At 37.6% G+C, this 17963-nt stretch overlaps 1 protein-coding gene across 1 annotated transcript in view; it reads right to left on the reverse strand.

Annotated features, from left to right (window-relative positions):
* The window catches only part of ATF7IP (activating transcription factor 7 interacting protein), a 73252-nt gene that overhangs the window by 1302 nt on the left and 53987 nt on the right, over positions 1–17963 (reverse strand). Inside the window, exons 11-14 of the mRNA XM_062492274.1 lie at positions 8765–8840; positions 4208–4384; positions 3156–3341; positions 1257–1366 (exon numbers count right to left, since the gene is read on the reverse strand). Of these exons, the coding sequence (XP_062348258.1) occupies positions 1257–1366; positions 3156–3341; positions 4208–4384; positions 8765–8840 (549 nt within the window). The remainder of the gene's footprint in view (positions 1–1256; positions 1367–3155; positions 3342–4207; positions 4385–8764; positions 8841–17963) is intronic.

Consider the following 17963-nt stretch of genomic DNA (forward strand, 5'->3'; position numbering starts at 1 on the left):
TGCCCAGGTAACTGGAAGGAGATGAGCCTCCAATCACTCAGCCATCACAACTCTGTCCTGTGTGCAGAGGGAAGGCAGCAGCAGCAAATGATAAGGGGTGGGATCAAGGATGCCATAAATTCTTAAGTTATTCTCATATTCATGGCCACAGTAACTTCCCTGTATCTTCTTTGCTTCCCAGCCAGGAGGGGGTGAACTCGACACTGTGCCCTTTACCAGGACTGAGCAATGACTTTGAGCCAATCTAGGTCTGACCCGCGGCTCCCATGTTACCCGACACCCCAGGCAGGGCATTAAGCTGACAACACATCTTTTCTACAGACGGGTATTCAGACACAAAAGGAAGAAAGGGTAATGGTGCCACACAGATTCTATCACCTTAAACTGAACACAAAAGCTCAGCCTCACTTTCTAGAAAATTTTGAAATGAGGGCACAAATGTGTCTTTCCAGTGATACTTTTTTATTACTGCAAAAACAGTCCTAGGCCTCTCATTTATATTAGTTAAGATGAATTTAGGAATGTGGTTACTGAGATCTTTCAGGTTGGAATCTGGGGTAGTTTTTGGCATCTTAAGTGTTCTGTGTGATATTTGCTTCATTTATTCTCATTATTTATCACTGGGGAGTGCATAAAATTGATGGTGTCTAGACTGAAAGGATGGTAAGCCAACTTCTTGGCAATATAGTCACTAATTCAGGACACCATAAGTAAAGTGACTGCCCAACAGTGAGTGTACAGGCAATGTACTTGAAGTGAAATTAAATAAGTCAAAGAAATTCTCAAGTTCTTACCAAAAGAGGTTTTAGGTGACACAGAAGTAATCACCCTTAACATTGACTAGAAACCTCTGGAGTTTTGGAGTTGGCAACCTTTAAGATTTGGTCTGTAGCTTGTTCTCCTACCTCAGTTTTGCAAACAGCTGTACTGAAAACTGGTCATGCAATTCAAAGCCAAACCATGACTAAACATTTTACTGGAAATTCTATACCCTTGGCTCCAACAGTCACGTGCAGACAACTCATGCACTAATTTTCAGCATGTTCTCCTGGCAATTTGGAGAAGGCCAGGGTGAGCTAACAGATTGCACAGCTTTTACCATTCTGGGCAGGAGCTGCTGTGGGTGACTGGGTGGTGCCATGAGAAGCGTCAACAAGGCATGTCACTGTTCTGCAGCTCACACTGAGAGCAGCCTGAGAGTCCCAGTGCAGAGCCAAGGCTGTACACTGCACGGGTGACTGGAAAGCCCCACTCACAGTGTGCGCTTGTGGCGGTCGATGGTGCACCGTGAGCTGAGGAGCTCCAGAGCCCAGGGCCAGCCCGTTGTTCACCACGTAGGTCGTCTGAGGCATCCGCACGGTCACACCTGCAAGGAGCACAAACCAACACTGAGTATTCAATACTTACAGGCAGCTAAACAGAACAGTGGAAGAACAAATCCTTGGTTCAGCTGGATGAAGTCAAATTTTAGACAGACTCCTCCAGCCGCCAGCAGATTGATGAAACACTGTGTAACAACAAAATCACATCCCATCCCCTGAAGCTGTAAAAGTGAGAGGAGAAAGTGCTTGTGTTTGCAGAGGGGACAGAATGTTGTTTTAGAGCTTTGTAGCATGAAAGAAATGGGTGAGAAGGAAAAGTGTAGGAGATACAGGGAAGCTTTAGTATGAAAAGAACAATTGCATCCTTTTGGGATTCAGAAATGAAAAGAAATGCTGCTGTAGCACAATGTTATCCATTCAGAAGGCTGTGCTGTGGATGGTGCTGAACGCAAAAAAAAAAAAAGCTAAGGCACTGTCCAAGAAGCTTGTTCTCCCTCAAAGAACAGACTCCATGATGGACACTGCTCACAGGCATCACCATTTCAGTCATTCCCACAGTAAACTGACCAGCCTGGCAGGAATAAACTAGGCAGTTTTATAGCCTTGTAAAACTCTTGTAAGCTACCACATTTTCATTCTTTTTATACCACATTTAATTCTCTTAATTAACACTTTATTCACTGTTGGAACATGTATGCTCTGTGAAGTCAAAGCTTTTGCTCATTGTTATGGATTGCCCAGGTTGTCCCCTCATTTCTGTCTAGAAATAAAAGATTTGTGGCAATCTCTATGATGCCCTAGTTCCGCACTTGTGTGAGACTGAAGCATTCTAATACTCCAGAAGACAAGCTCATGGAGCAACACATTATCAGGAAACCACAGCTATTGTATGGCAATTTCTCTTGATAAACACTCATCAGGCTACAATCCATAGGGGGTGAATACCAGAAGTCTGTAATCTGTAAGTCCAAGGCAGGGAGCTCAGAGTGCTAAATCTTAATGCTTTAAGTGCTAAACGCTGGGTAGGTGCTTTATATCGTTTTCTTATTGCAATCTCTCTAAGAAGCTGATGAAGCTGTGCGAACTCCTGTGGGATAAACAGTCACCTGAGCTGACTATTTCTCCTTTATGAGAACCCAGTAAAATATCCTGGTTTAGTATGACTGTAGCTCTGTCTCAGGAAATTACAACCATCTGAAGATAGTCAGAAATGCCTTAATAAAATACAAACACTTCTAGGTAGGGATACTAGTCATTTGAGGCAGAAGTACAAAACTGCAATTTTCAAAACACTGGATGGGTTCTCACAGTCAGTTTTTCAAAGATAAAGTGCAGCGATCTTACTCAAGAAGCATCTGCTACTGGTACTAATGGGTGTTGCAATGATAACATAAACCAATATACATCAGTAGCAGCATCACTACCAGGACTTCACAAAAATAGGTGCATACTCATAAAACAGGGAAATTTATGCTAAGCGTAAGTGTTACAATAACCATAGTGTAGAAATTGTGGGGAGCAAAAAAAGGACCGTTAAAATCCACCACTTTGTAACAAATTATCATTTAAGTTCTTTATTTTTTATATCTATTACTCATTTCAGAAAATGAGTTTACAGCTAGGAGAAGGTATCAGTTATACATTTGCAAGTTAAGGGGAACTTGCCAACATCTCTTCAGGCCTTGAGAAAGGAAGGAAATGTGCTGAGCACACACATCAGAGATCATTAAGGAATTACACAGACCAAACAACAAACCTAAATACCACATCCATCAAGCAGAACATATCAAGCTGAGTCATGGTAAGAAGCACATGGAAGGAATCATCCCCTACCTCCATTCTGTGGGGTGACTGGCCTTAAGCCTGGGCTGGTCATGACAGCTCCTCTGACAGGATTCTGAGCTGGTGGTGCAGGAATAGTGGTATAGACCACCTGATGGCTAGAAGGGGTTCTTGGGATAGGAAGCTTGGGAACAGCTGGAGCCACAGGCCGATGAGTTACATTCACTGTTGTTGAAGCTGAAAAAATGACAGAGAACACCCCAAGCCTGAATTCCATGACTCAAAGCCATATGCCTATTCCAGGGTACACATCTCCTTTGGAAAACTGACTCATCTGAGCCATGTAAAATAAAAACTGTCTCTGTTTTAGATACTGCAAGAAAAGTGAAAACAGCCTAAGCGGTATTTTTGCCTTATATAATAAAGTCAATATATATACAGCTTCCTAACAGAAAAGATAAATATAGTATCTACTCCAGTCCCTGTAAAGGTCCTGTGTGTAAGGACAGTGGAAGAATATTGAATCCATAGCAGTCATAAGATAATCCAATGCCAACTAATCTCCAGCAATCATATACAGAAAAATAATAAAAGAAAAACAGAGGACCTACGTTTCTTCAGAAAGGGGAAAAAAATCACACTACAAAGTAATATTTAACTAGGGCTAGGAATTCAATGTCAGCCTTGCCATTCCCTCTGCCAAAAGAATTAATTGCCAAGTGCACAGGGACAGACATAGGAGTGATGCTGACAATGTTTTTTCCCCCATTACTTAAAGAAGGTATAGGTTTCTTCTCCTTCACTTTTACCAACAATAGTATATTTAATAATTTCCATGACCATCCTTAGCAGGATTTCTTCCTCTCTACGGAATTAAATTGACCCTGAATTCTTTCCAAATCAATAGTACTATCTTTCCCCTTTATCAGTTTAAAAGAAAAAAGGTTATGGGAAACTGACTAGGATGAAAGATTATTTATGAAGTGACTCAAACATTCCAAATATCTGTGTTAGAAGACTTAACACAATGTAGAGCACACAGCAGTCTAATTCAAGAAAGAAAACAGACACTGCATTCACACAATGATTTCAAATGAAGTTACCTGTGGGTAATACATGGAGGGTGGTCTGGGAAGGGCCACTTGTTGGCACACCTGGCTGCTGCATAGAGCTTGGCTGCAAAGGTGGTAAGGGCTGCAGGGGTCGAGTCAAGGGCTGGGTGGGTATGCTCAGTCCTGTCACTGGTGCCTGACTCTGATTCTGCTTCTGCTTCTTGCCATCTGTTTGGAAAAAAAAAAAAAAAAAAAAGATACAGACAATAGCAAACAGAAATTTTCATTTCTGAATCAGTTTCAAACATCAGAGTTTTACAATCCTTTCCTCCCTCTCCCATTTAATAGACTGGTGAGGATATTCCAAGCATGACGTTTCTGACCCTTTTTGCTTATGCAAACAAATCTGCAGAAAACTCATTAAGTTCTCCTCACTTTTATCACCACAATGTCCCTTGCCCAGACACACTCCACAATGTTTTATTCTATTATCATGAAGTCTGCACATTTCAGAGCAATTTGGATACCTGAATTCAATGGAATACCATGGCAAAGTCTTTAAAAGTTTCTATTAAAAGGCCTAAACACTGCAGTACTCAAATTTACTTCCCTAAATAAGTCCTGTCTACCTTTGATGTTTACATCTTTATATTTGCTGACTCTTTCCTTCATTCGATCTGTTAGTCAGTCCTCTTGCTGCTATTTTGAATTTTCATGATATTTACTTAAAAATGGGAAATTGCTTTATTATTTATAGAAAACTTTAAAAAGAAAATTTGTTTTTGACACATTGACACCTTCCTCTTACTGACTTACTGACTTGTGATAGTGACAAATATTGCCTGTATCTCTAGTTTACTACAGCAATACTTTTTCCTGCTTTAGTTTATTTGTGACTACATAAAATATTCATTAGAGTGCAAGTGTATATCTAATCAACACTTTGCACAAGTTGAATAAAGAAGAATTGAGAAGCTTTCATCTGGACATTAAATCAGTAATGGGCAGAGGAGGCACCCCTGAAGAACTCAAAAAAACACAAGATAAAAGAGTAGATTTTTAAAGGCTGTCCTCAGAAGAATTCTTTCCTAATAAAACTGTGTGTGTACCAGCCACTAATTTAGTAAAAGAGCACAAAATATAAAGATGAAAACACATCAATACTCATTTTACTCTTGAGAAAATATAACAATATAGTGAGGACCACATTTAAAATGTTCAATTAAGTATACCAGCTAGATTTCAAAGCACTAAGAACAGGGTTGATTCCAGCACAGCTCAAAGTGTTGGGATTTTTAGCAGTTTGAGACTATTTCAATGGTCTCACCGAGCTGTGTTTAACACTAGCTGCTAACAGCTTGACGTAGCAATACCCTTCACAAACTGCTGCATGATTCTATGAGACACAACTACAGAATCACACAATCATCAAGGCTGGAAGATACCTTCAAGATCATCTGTTCCAACCATCAACCCAGCACCAGCACAGTCATCCCCAGACCATATCCCAAATTCAAGACCTCAAAACACACTGTGAGTTGCAGCCCATATTGTCTTTCTGTAGACTCAACAGCCAAGCTGCTTTACTAAAGCCATTTGGATGAAAATATACTATTCTTTTTTTTTTTTTAAAGTCTATAAAAGGAGTAGTGAAGGGATGCTCATTTTGAAAACAAAAGGTGAGATCCTTCCTGCTGTGATTAACTAACAGCCCTTGTGATTGGTTCAAGCTTCTTTTATTGTCCGTGATTATGGGAGATTTCCCAGTGTCTGATGGATGTCTCAACTACCACTGAATAATTTCAGTGATGTGAGTGCATTCTTCATCATGACTTAGAAGATGCACTTAGAGTCCAACAAGCAAAAACCTTTACACCCTACTGCTGTAAATGTGGTTCAAGGAAAGATTAGAGTTTGGATAAATGTGAGGGCTTTTCCAATTTTGATTTTGTTTTTAATTTCACACAGAGCAAGTTCATTTACCCTTGACAAATCAAGAAGAGCCTTGCTGACATTCCAGTGACTGGAAACTAGGTCAGCATTGCACCACCCACAGGAAATTATGACAGATAATTAACTAGACTTTACTAAATAAATGGAAACAAATGGCAAGGGCTATTTAAGTAAAAAAACAAAACAGCAAGGAAGACTGGGTACAATAACAAGCACAGGACTGAGGTTAAAAGTCATTATGGAACAATTTCCCATACTAAATTAACACAGCATCACTCACAACAAAAGTGGACCTAGAGGAGACAGAAAAATATGATTTATGGAAATAAGCATAAAATGGAAATTTTTACTGCTGGAGGTGTAAGCAAAACTCCTAATCTATCCAATACACAAAACAGAGGAAAGGACTAAGAACTATTCTAAGAACTGACAACTAAGTGGAAAGAAATCTCATCCCACTGCATAAATTTATATGATATTCGCTCAAGCCCCTACAAAGAAACTGAGGAAGAATTAAGCTGCAATGGAGCTACAACTCCTACCTAGAGAAGCAGTCTTACAGCTGTATATGCAATTGTGGTATTGATCTTTTATGGCAATTGTGAGGTGAACATCTACTTAAATGCAATTAGGAAGAAAAAAGCTCTCTGAAAAATTTTATTTTCAGAAGCTTTTAGATAGAAAAATACTAGCTGAAATATATTACAATACTGTGACATGCTACTTTAAAATATACCACAAATCCATTTAAATCTATCTGCTGAGTATCTTTTACAGAATATTAAACAGGACTGGGGAGGTTAACCTTACCTGACACAGGATTGCACAATCCCAAGGCAACCATCTTTTATCTTTTTGAGAACTAACTCTCAGAAGATGACAGTGATAAAAACTTGATTGCCTCAGCTATTCTGCTACTTGGCTCATGAAGTCAAAATCCTGGCTGAAAAGGTCCTCTGGTGGCTGTGTAGTCCAATTTCTTGTTGAAACTGGACTGTCAATAACTTACTCAAATCATCTGTGGTTTTGCCCTGTTGAATCTCAAAATCTTTCAAGAGGACAGTTTCTACCAGCCCTCTGTGCAGCACTATAGAGACTTCTTCCCTCTTCAAGTTGAACTTGAACTTCCTGAACTTGTAGTTCATGGTCACTGCCCCTTAATGCATCATTTGGCACTGCTGAAGAGAATTGTGCTCTGTCATTTTTAAACTATCCTCCAAGTAGCTGTAGGCTGCTCTTACACTGTCCCTTGCTTAGCTCTTTGCCAAACATGCCCTGGTCTGTTGATCTCTTCTGACAGGTCATGAACTCCAGGCCCTCACTATCCTGACACCATCCAGTGCTACCACAACTTCTTCTGAGCTTGAAGAAGGGGAAGCCAAAACTGGACACCCTATTTCAGCTGTGGTTCCACCAGTGTCAGTTTGGGGGAATACTTAAATTGAAATGAGAACACACAGTTGACTCACTGACTCACAGTTGACTCAATTCACTGTGCACCACATATCCTCTACTGATAAGAGATGCAGACAGTCAGCTATTTGAATTGCATCATGCTTCCCTAATACTTGTATACCTCACACACTCCCTTTTTGGTGATAACATCACATGGAAATGTTCAAGGCCAGGCTGGATGGGGCTTTGAGCAACATGGTCTAGTGGGAGGTGTCCCAGCCCACGGAAGGGGGTGTTGGAATGAGATCACCTTAAAGAGCCTTTTCAACCCAAACCCCTCTATAACTATTCTATAGCTACCACATCCCAAAATTATTTTCTACATTTGTGTAATACAAATGCAAAGCAAATCAAGCTATTAAGAATGTCTGTGTAGAACCTGAATGCACAATCTAGAGAAATAACTATCAAGACTGTCCAGAGGAATCAAACTTCTTGATGGCTGGACTTCAGAATGTAGCACAGGAACATGCATTTAGAGACCAGACAGAATTAAAATTTTACCTCCAGTAGTAGAAATACGATTTTTTTCCAATGGAAATGACAGCACAATACATGGTATTACGTAGAGATGCATTATTTCTGTGAAGTACTATCCAGCACTAATCCAGTGCTAACTATAATTAGACTGGCCTACATTTACACAAGATTTATATAAAAAGATGAAGTCCATCTAAATTGCCAAAGTACGTAAGAGCACGGCTATATTTACTGTGCTCTTGGCATACAGTCCTAAAGCAAACAGCAGTTTGCATTTGGTATTTAAACTCTTGCACATGAAGTGTTAGTTACACAAAAGATTAGAAGCTGCAATACTCTAATGCCTAAATATCACCTGTGGAATTAAAAGGCCTTTAATAATAATTCGTAAACAGAAAAAATAAATGAATCTAAGAAGAGCTTTTGGATAGATCATCAAGAACTTGGGCATCTCAAATTACTCCCCAAGCCTGAGGTATTTAAGTACAGATAGCATTAATGCTTATAGTAAAGGAATAGTAAAAGTTTTTAAGACTGTAAGTAAATTCCTTTTATTTAACACCACACAGAATTTTTTAAACAAGACTCCTATCTAACTGAAACACCAAGGAAAAAATACACTAAGCAGAAACAGAAGTTTATTAATTTCTGCCACTCAAAGGATGAAATAACACTTGTAGCTCAATTATCCCTGCAGCTAAGCAAGTATTTTCCTCCTACCTTGAGAACAGCTGTCGTCTTCATCCAGTGTAAGATCAATGACACCTCCTGATTCACTTCCTGTGAACTTCCCGCTCTGAAAGACAAAACTCCTTCGTTTTGCAAAAGCAAATCCAGGGAACACAGGTGGAAAAGGGACATATATTGAACATTGAGAAGGAGAGGTCTCAGAATTGATACTTATTAGAAAAGGACCTGACGAAATGAGCAAGAGCAGGCAATTTCAGACAGATAGCCCAGGACTTGAAAAGTGGGTAATAACCAAATGACTGCACTGCAGCAAAAAGTATTGAAGTATTAAAGTATTTTCAGCTTTGTAAGTAGTAAAAGCCCCTGTTGAATAGTAGCATATTGCTGTTTTACAGGTAAATGCATAACAATTTGCTGTTATAAAGTGGATTTCAACTATGACTCCTAACATGTTAATCTGGTTGTAATCTGTCCTTCCTCTGTAGTGGCGTAACTTCCTGACAGAGCAGTTATCAGGGCTATATATTACTTATCTAAACTCATAATTATCTATCAGACAGCTTTGCCTGTGTACTTATAAAGACACTGACTTCACATTAAGAAAAAGGGAAAGCAACATTGGAAGTTGTAGGTTTACAAAACATATCGAAAGCCATCAGAAAACTCCAATTGTATTCAGTAATTTCAATACTGTATTCTCACTCATTATGACAAATTTTAGCATTTATTATTCTACATATGAACCTATTTTTAACCTCCCCTTTAGAAAGCTTAAAGGGATCTTTTAAGCTATTCCCCAGGTTTCAACAAAAAATGTTTTAACAAAAATCCCTAGAAGACCACCAAACAAGATTTAACTTCTACATCAACTCCTGTCCCTTGGCTGGTCAGACTAGAGAGCCCACCAACATTTTCCCTTATGTGATGAGAAAAATATGGGGGAGATCTTCTGTATTCCTGTGGCTTTAAAGATACTTTCTAGAAAAACATCAAGATTATACGAGTTTCTACTTCCTTAAACTTGCTACAAAAATTAGTTGAGGTTTCTTCTTTTTGTTGTCTTTGTTGTTGTTATGTAGAAGAGATTATCACTTATTGTTGGACTGAACTGGTAAAAAATTATGGATTGGAGTCAACAAGTTTCCTTAGGACTTGAAAAAGAATTACAGAAGCACCACAATTATCAAAAATCTCCAAGTCATTAACATGGAAAAAGGCATAAATTATCAGACCCACATGGTCTGTACAAATGCTGACATGATAATCTAGGAATATTAGATTTTTTTGTGCAGTTGGACGGTGACAATTGCACAAAACATCTCAAAGCATTGAGATTATCTGCTCTATGACCTTTAATTTGGGTAAAACTAAGCCTTTAAGGAAGTCTGAAAGGCAATTCTCACACAGGCAAGGCTCCAAGGAGAGGCAGAAAGAGGTATCCTATGATTACTAAATGCAAGCAGAAGCTGCCTGAATTCTCAGTCACCCAGTTTGGAGTGCCTGATGTGACAATTCTCTTTATTATCCATTATTACAACCTGATTTCTTTTTGCCTTAAGTTCTGGTGCTGCCACTGATGAAATTCTGCTAATAAAATACAATACCAAATTTAAGTAAGAAATATCTAACTACTTATATTCACAGGTGATAGAGGAGATCTCTATGGGGACTCATCTTTCCTATACATAAAGAAACATATTTCAGAATTATTAACCACGGAATTCTTCTGTTGAGTGGTTGCTATTTAAAATAGTTTCTAACTTCATGTTTTTATTATTATGAACCGATTTAACCACTTGAAGCTTCAGGAAAAGGCACATAATAATCAATGATAAATTGATTAGCATAAAGTCAAGAGGAATTTCATTCCAACTGGATGACCTTCCTAGCCAACAATGTGTATTTTCAACCACGGCTCTCTGCCAGGAGAAAGCAGATTGAAAAATGGAGAGGGAGATTTAAAAGGAACTAGATAAAGAAAAAAACCCTAATATCAAGCTATTAATTTCTTCCCCCTAAAAAATACATTAGTCTGAAGTAATTTCCTTTCAATTCTTCCTCTGCAAGAAAATAAATATCCTTAGAAAAATTACTCTGTATGGCAGCTAACTGTTTTGAAGCCCTACTTGACTGTGCCAATTGAGAAAGTTCTTTGAATTTCCAAGTCAGAAAGTGTCACAGCATGCATTTCTTTATTTTGATGTGTCTGGAAGGCAAAAAATCTTGAGTAAGTTAAACCAATCCTGCCAACAAGGTATCATACATGCAATTCTCAGGAAGAAAGAACTTCTCTTGGCCAGTCACACTATTCAAAGTTTTTTTTTTTTTTTACTAAATGACCCTGGACAGCAATCTCCTCAACAGGAGCTATCCAGTAGTCAGGTTCTTTCTGCAGCCTACCCTAGAAACTGCAGGTCTGCAGGGCAGCCTTTCAGCAGGGCTCTGTGCTACACCCCCAGTCCTGGTTCCAAGACACACATTCCTGCTATTCCCTGCAGATGCTGTACTTGATACACAGCACACCATGAAATCCTGTATCCCCAGTTAGATTCCCTTACTTCAGCAACCATGCATTTCCCTCAAATTAAATATAGGAGCACAGAAATATCTTAAGGAAACTTAAAAAATCCAAAAATGCTGAACACTGTGCTTCCTACCTAGAGGAGCATGGTATAGGCAGGGTATCCCCACACAAAACTGACTGCTCATCATGCCTATCATAAAGGTCAGGATTTTGACTATTTGCAGCATCTACCTACACTCATAAACAGGAGTATCCATTTCTACATCCCTTAGTGTTGGTGCACACAGTTTTCAGATACTTGTAGATATCTCAAATTCGAGAATGAAAAGGAAATCCAAGAACTGGCAATTGGGTGTTAAGAGGACTGGTCCACACTTTCCCATGGTAAAATTAAGCATCTCTATGATCTGAGAGAACAACTTTATCACCTTATCCCAGATATTTCTGGAATACTGAAACCACCAGAATGGTTAAGACCTACAAATTTAGCCACAGGGCATCACCTCTGTGAAATACAAATAATAAAAACAGGGTTTCAGAAAACCCTGTGCTCAACCAAGCCAGAAAATAATACCACCCCTTTTTAGTATCCTGACTATTTTACCAAGAAATTCTCTCAGGGAAACTTTCTGTAGTACAAGGACTTGTGAAAACTCCAGTTTACAAGATAACTAAGTCTGAGGAAAGACTACAGATAAACAACTGCTCTTTTCTTTCTTAAAAAGGAAAGAATGGGATTCTTTGGAGAAGACTGCCATGTTACACTTTAGAATGGAGACTCAGACATGCTGCTCTGAGCAAAATCAGAGCCCAACTTCAGAATGCTTGAAGACCCGATGAAGTCAAGGGCGAGTCTGGCATTGGACTTTCAGTCATCCACGAACAACACTTCCATTTGTGTCAAAAATTGAAACAAGGGATCAAGTCTTTCAGCTCCTAATATTAGATTTCAGCAAGCATTTGGGTAGAAAGTGGTAAAGCAGGAAAGTGTAGTCAAAGCATTCTGGTCTGCTATCACTTTTTAGTTATCTCCAAACACAGGAAGCCAACAACATGAAACTGCTTCAGCTGATCTCTGCAGAAGAACAGATGATGCTATCTTAACACCTTTCTATTAGTGCAGCCACATTAGTGAAATAATTAAAAACTGTGGACCAGTTCAACAACATGCACGTATATTGTACCACATGAAAAACCAAAAGCTGCAATTTGGTATTTTGAAGAAAGTTCTGAATATGCACTTCTCTATTCATGTATGATATACATAATTTTCAAAGTTTTGATATTATATAACGCCACAGTTCAGTTCAGCACAAGGAGATAACAAGGTTATTCACTGTAATGCCACCTGCTTTTCATAGGAACATTTCAGCGTGTAAAAGTAAAAAACTAAGGGGAAAAGGTGCAACAACAAAAAATACATTGCAAAATTGTAAAATAATTTCAGGGTAGTAAAGTTCAAAATTCTGAAGATTACGTGTGGCACACTGACACAGTGCAGACAATTCTATTAATAGTTTCTACTATAATAAACTAGAAATAATCTGGATGTTGTAAACCAGGCAACTAATGAAGCATCACACCACCACAATAATACATGACGCACCAAGGCGTTATATAATAGCAAAATCAATCTTAAATTATGGGGAGTGATGTGAAAAATATGTCTTGGGAATAGGATGCATGTAGAGAGGGTGGCAATACTGTGTTTGTATGCATAATTATAAGGTTAATAATTCACTTGGAGTCATCTGTATACAAAATTACAGATTTCAAGCACAGTTTAAACAGTTGTGAAAACTACCTTTTTTTTTTACACATTTTTGAGCATATTTCAGCCACAGACTGTTTCAGTGTCAGATTTATCACTCCTCAACCGTTATTTTTTCCAATGCAGTAACTCCCACAAAATTGAAGTAATTATTCCAGCCTTGCAAAGATGTCATGAAAATCTGCTCTACCAGATACCAAATATATTTGTCATCTCGTACCAAGATAAAAAGGAAGATGATAATGTAATAACAGAAGCAGTTTACCAAGATCAAAGTTTACACAAACAAAATTTCACAGTGCTGCAAATACATGTTTTGATAGTGTGTGGTTGAATATTTGTGCAATACTCAAAAACACTTTTAACAGACACCTTATGTGTTCCATTCACATGATTGCTCCATTCCCCCCTTACCCTTAACTGGTACTGTGCAACACTTCCTACAGAAAAAGAACAATGCAAGCATGGAAAAAATGAATAATCAGTTATAGTAACCCCTAAGTATTATATACCCTCTCATTTCTTTGGTGCACAGAGCAGATGTTGGCTTGACTACCCCTATTAACAAGAACACAAATAAAAGATTGGTTGTCAGAACAGCTGGTTTTAGATGCTAGTAATCCTGGCCCTGATTAGAAATTACAAATAAACAGTTTGACACAATGCTAGAAGTGATTTCCTACAGCTGTGATTCTCTTTTTCCTTTATCAGAGAGTTAAAAGGGTATATAATAAACACAAACATACATGCATGCACACACATGTATCTTTACTGGTTCTTAACTCTTTGAAGGTGAAATATTTACCTCATTTCCCCAAGACTCACTGACAGTTTCCCAAGAGTATCATGTGGGATGGCTATCTTATTGAACACTAAATATATTAATAACACTTTTCAGATTAGTTTACTGCTGCTTTTAAAAGCTACTATAACCATGCCTGGAGTAATGGCATAATCAGTGAGATAGCTTTAATATCTCTCCCAAATTTTTTGGCTTCAAATGACAAATTTGAGCTACAATATATAAGTATATTTACCCATTAAAAGCTGCTACTGTGTAGTTGGGGGTAGTTTAAGTAACACAGACACAGTCGCAGGGAACAACAATCACTTTAGAAGTCATATGAGAATGGATTCACTTGTTCTTTAAAATAGCCATCCAATTCAGCTACACGACGTCCTGCTAACAACTTTATAATTTAGCTTTCTAATTAGTTCTCAGGCAAAGGGTCCACCTCACAGATGAGAGCTTAGTAGCATTTTAAACAGCCCAAACATAACCCCAGGGTCAGAGACAAAAGTCAAGCAGCCCATTTTACATATATAACTATATAGGTTTATTTTGAGTGACAAAACCATGAAATGCAAGGAAACATATCCATCAATAATGCTTCAACAACAAAGAATTAATAGCTGCTTATAAATTGTAAGCTGACATATCCACTTTGCTCACATTATTTCCCAAGAGACACTCACAAAGTTTGTTACATTGCAGAGTAAAAAGATAGGAGTTATAAATGTACTTTATTAATGTTTTACCAGATGAATTTCCAATAGTCAGCAAAATAGCTTAAATTAAACTGTAGTTCAACCAATGAAATCAAGGTATGTCAGAAACAATGGGAAATGTATAGGACACTGGTGGACTTCCATTTAATAAACTAATAGCAGCTGTAAAGTGAAACGCACAGATGAAATTTATACTGAAAAACAGATTTACTCCTGAAGAGGATAAGGGGCACACAAAGTAGGGATCAGGAAAAAAAAAAGACTATTCACCTGACGTGGTGTTTTAATAAATATAATGCAAACATTCTTGAAGATTGACTTATGCCAGACATTTTCAACACATCAAACCCTGTTTAGGATTTGTTCACTGTCACTTTATGTTACAGTGTAATAAAACTGCTTTATAATTCTCTCAGTATGCCATAGCTATGTTTATATATTATATATAATATATATAAATACTGTATCTATAACTGGGATTCATACTAAAATACTTTCAAACCATTCTAAAGATTTGCTATATAATTGAAAATGCCTTTGCCTCTGTAACAGTAACATTTGCCCCAATACAGTAAAAGTGCTTGTCATGTCTTCAGAAATGCAGCTCAAGGACCCGAGGCACTGGAATGGCCATTGGTAAAATGACTGTGACCGAATAACAACCCTTAAATTTTGCATAAACAGAAAAAAGCCAAAGATGAAAGACTAACACAAGTAGTAAGATGGCCCTTCCACATCCCTGCAGACACTCCTTCTGGAGCAAGAAGCACAGACAAAGGCTGAAAAGAAGAATCAGTCATACAGTAAAATCATATGTCCAAGCTGCATACTGAAAACTTTGACTATACTGACCTAAACAGCAGCTACTGAGAAGCTTTTCAGTTTAAGATAACCAGAGGTACTAGACTAAATTCACAACAAACCCAAGAAGAAATTCAATTTCAAAGCATCCTTCCAATGCCTAAAGGTATTTGACACTGTGCACAGTGGAGCTCTTCACATGGTACAGAGAAGGTGCACATAAGTAAAGAAAATTTTACGTACTTTAAGATACCATGCTAACTTCATAAAAACAAAAATTAATTTGAGTACTCGAAGTTAACAGCTGAGATTTCCAAACTTAACAGGAAAACACAGGGTAAGTAAACAAGTTCTATACCCACAACACTAGTACCAAAGCTGAAATATGAAAATCAGATGCAAAACTAAATTTATGGAAGCATTATATGAGGAACCAGTCATTCTCCACTGTTTTCAGGGTCATCTCCATGAAAGAAAATGGAATTTAATCAATAACACAGCAGACAGTATTCATTTAGTTGACTTTGTCTAAGTGCTGGTTTGGTTTTTGTTTGTTTGGAGTTTTTTTGTTGGTTTTGTTTTGGTTTTTTGTTTGGTTGGTTAGTTTTGGTGTTTTTTGGTGGAGGGTTTTTGGTTGGTTGGTTTTGCTTTTTAGGGATGTTTTTGCAACTGAAATGAAAACAGTCTTATTTTAGAATAAGAAGATCTAATTAGAAAACTTGAGAATCATAGAAGACAAATTTCTTTCAAAGAACATTTGTTATACCTGGATATTTTTTAAGTGAATTTTAAATGAATGGTGATTTAGCATTGAATTTGCAGCCAAAGTATAAATCTAAGTTTAGACAAACATACTATACTTAAACTGTTGGTTAACCAGATTCATTTACAGTGGAAAAATAATGGGAAAAAACCCCAAAACTCTGTTATCCTGCTGTTTTAGGTTCTCTGCTGATACTGCAACTGAGGAGTATGAAATTCATGTCCATTTTGATAGAAACCAAAATTTCATTATATTCACACAACATAACCTGTACTGCCATGAACAGCACTGACTTGGAACTTGACTCCCTGCTCTCCATACTGTTGTACTCCCAGCCAAAATTGACTTTACAAAAGCTACAAAATATGCATTTGGTTTACTTCAGTTTTTCTAGAAATAAAATACATGTAGGATAGATTCATTTAACACTTTAGGTGGGAGGGGAAACAGGAGAAAGATTTTTTCAGTTCTGGAAGGTTAGAAAGATATTCCACTAATTAGAAATAATTCAAAGTTTACCAGAAAGCTTAGTAAATAATGATCCCAGGTCTTATGAAGCAATAATACTTCCAGGCCAAAGGAGGAAAATTTTCTCATTAAAAAAAAAAAAAAAGTCTCCCATACAAAAACCCAGAAGGTAGTAATATTGCAGTCAGTAGCTTTGAAGTATCAGGTTCAAACTGAAGGTAGTAAGAGGACACTGCACAGTTGGTGCCAACAGAATTAAAATTTAACAAATGAGAATCTAAAAATGCCCAATTATAAGCCAAAAGAATGGAAGTCAAGTTAGAAGCCAAATGATAAATCAAAAAGAATGAGAGACATGCCAAGATTGGCCAAGAGAGTCCCTTTTCCTGTTTTAATCACCAACTAGATTTGGGATGAAGAATGAAGCCATCAGCAATTTGCTGTTGCACTAAGTCACTCACTCAGATGCAGTCAGAACCAGAGCAGGGCACGTGGTCAGTATGACCACAGTATGCAGCAGGAGGGAACACAGAATCATCTCCTGGCAACATACTTTTCTTGTTTTTGGAGGATAAACGTTCAATGCCAATTTCCCTTAAATTTGGAAATCTGTGTTACCCTAAAATATCCTAGAAAAAAAGTTACTGCGCACAGCTCTCCTATATTTTGAGAGCTATTTGCCCTTTGTTTTTTCACTTTTTCTTCTTACCATTTGAAAAGATCACTTTGTCTACCATCTCTAATTTATTTACTTTAGGTTTGACAAAGAAATCCATGCTTTCTTTCCTCTAGTCATCGATGTTATAAATTAACATTCCTACTAAGGAAGTAGGACTGTGCAGAAGTAATTTCTGTATTAACAATTACATCTGATCAACCAGCTCAGTCAGAGATGAGTTTAAGATCACTAAAGAACTTCTAGAACCTTTCAACCTTTATCCTCATCCATTAGTAAAATGGAGCACTGTTTTGGTCTTTCACTTTGGAAAATTGATGCAGTTAAGTATGAATAATCTACACAAGGCCACAAAGGTAAATATTATCAGACAAGATAAAAACTCCGAAATTCAGGCATCAAGTCCTCTGTACAGACTACAGCAGTGTCTGTATCAACTATATACTATAACAGAGTGATAAACCTCATTCAAAATTTGAGAGTCTATCCCAGCAAGAGAAGTTCTCCACAGAATTAATAGTTTAGCATGGCCAATTGGTCATTTCAGCTGGGATTTTTCTTTATTTTGTCCATTGTTGAGCAACATCAACGCTTCAAGTGAAGTCTTTAGTGTGATAAACTGAGTGTGAAGCGCATGTGTGTACAGACATTTGGAAAGGACAAAGCAATTTATATTTCATTGTTAATATAATGGAAAACAATTTTAAATACTACACT

This window comes from Cinclus cinclus, chromosome 4 (genome assembly GCF_963662255.1).
Source record: "Cinclus cinclus chromosome 4, bCinCin1.1, whole genome shotgun sequence".
NCBI classification, from domain to species: domain Eukaryota; kingdom Metazoa; phylum Chordata; class Aves; order Passeriformes; family Cinclidae; genus Cinclus; species Cinclus cinclus.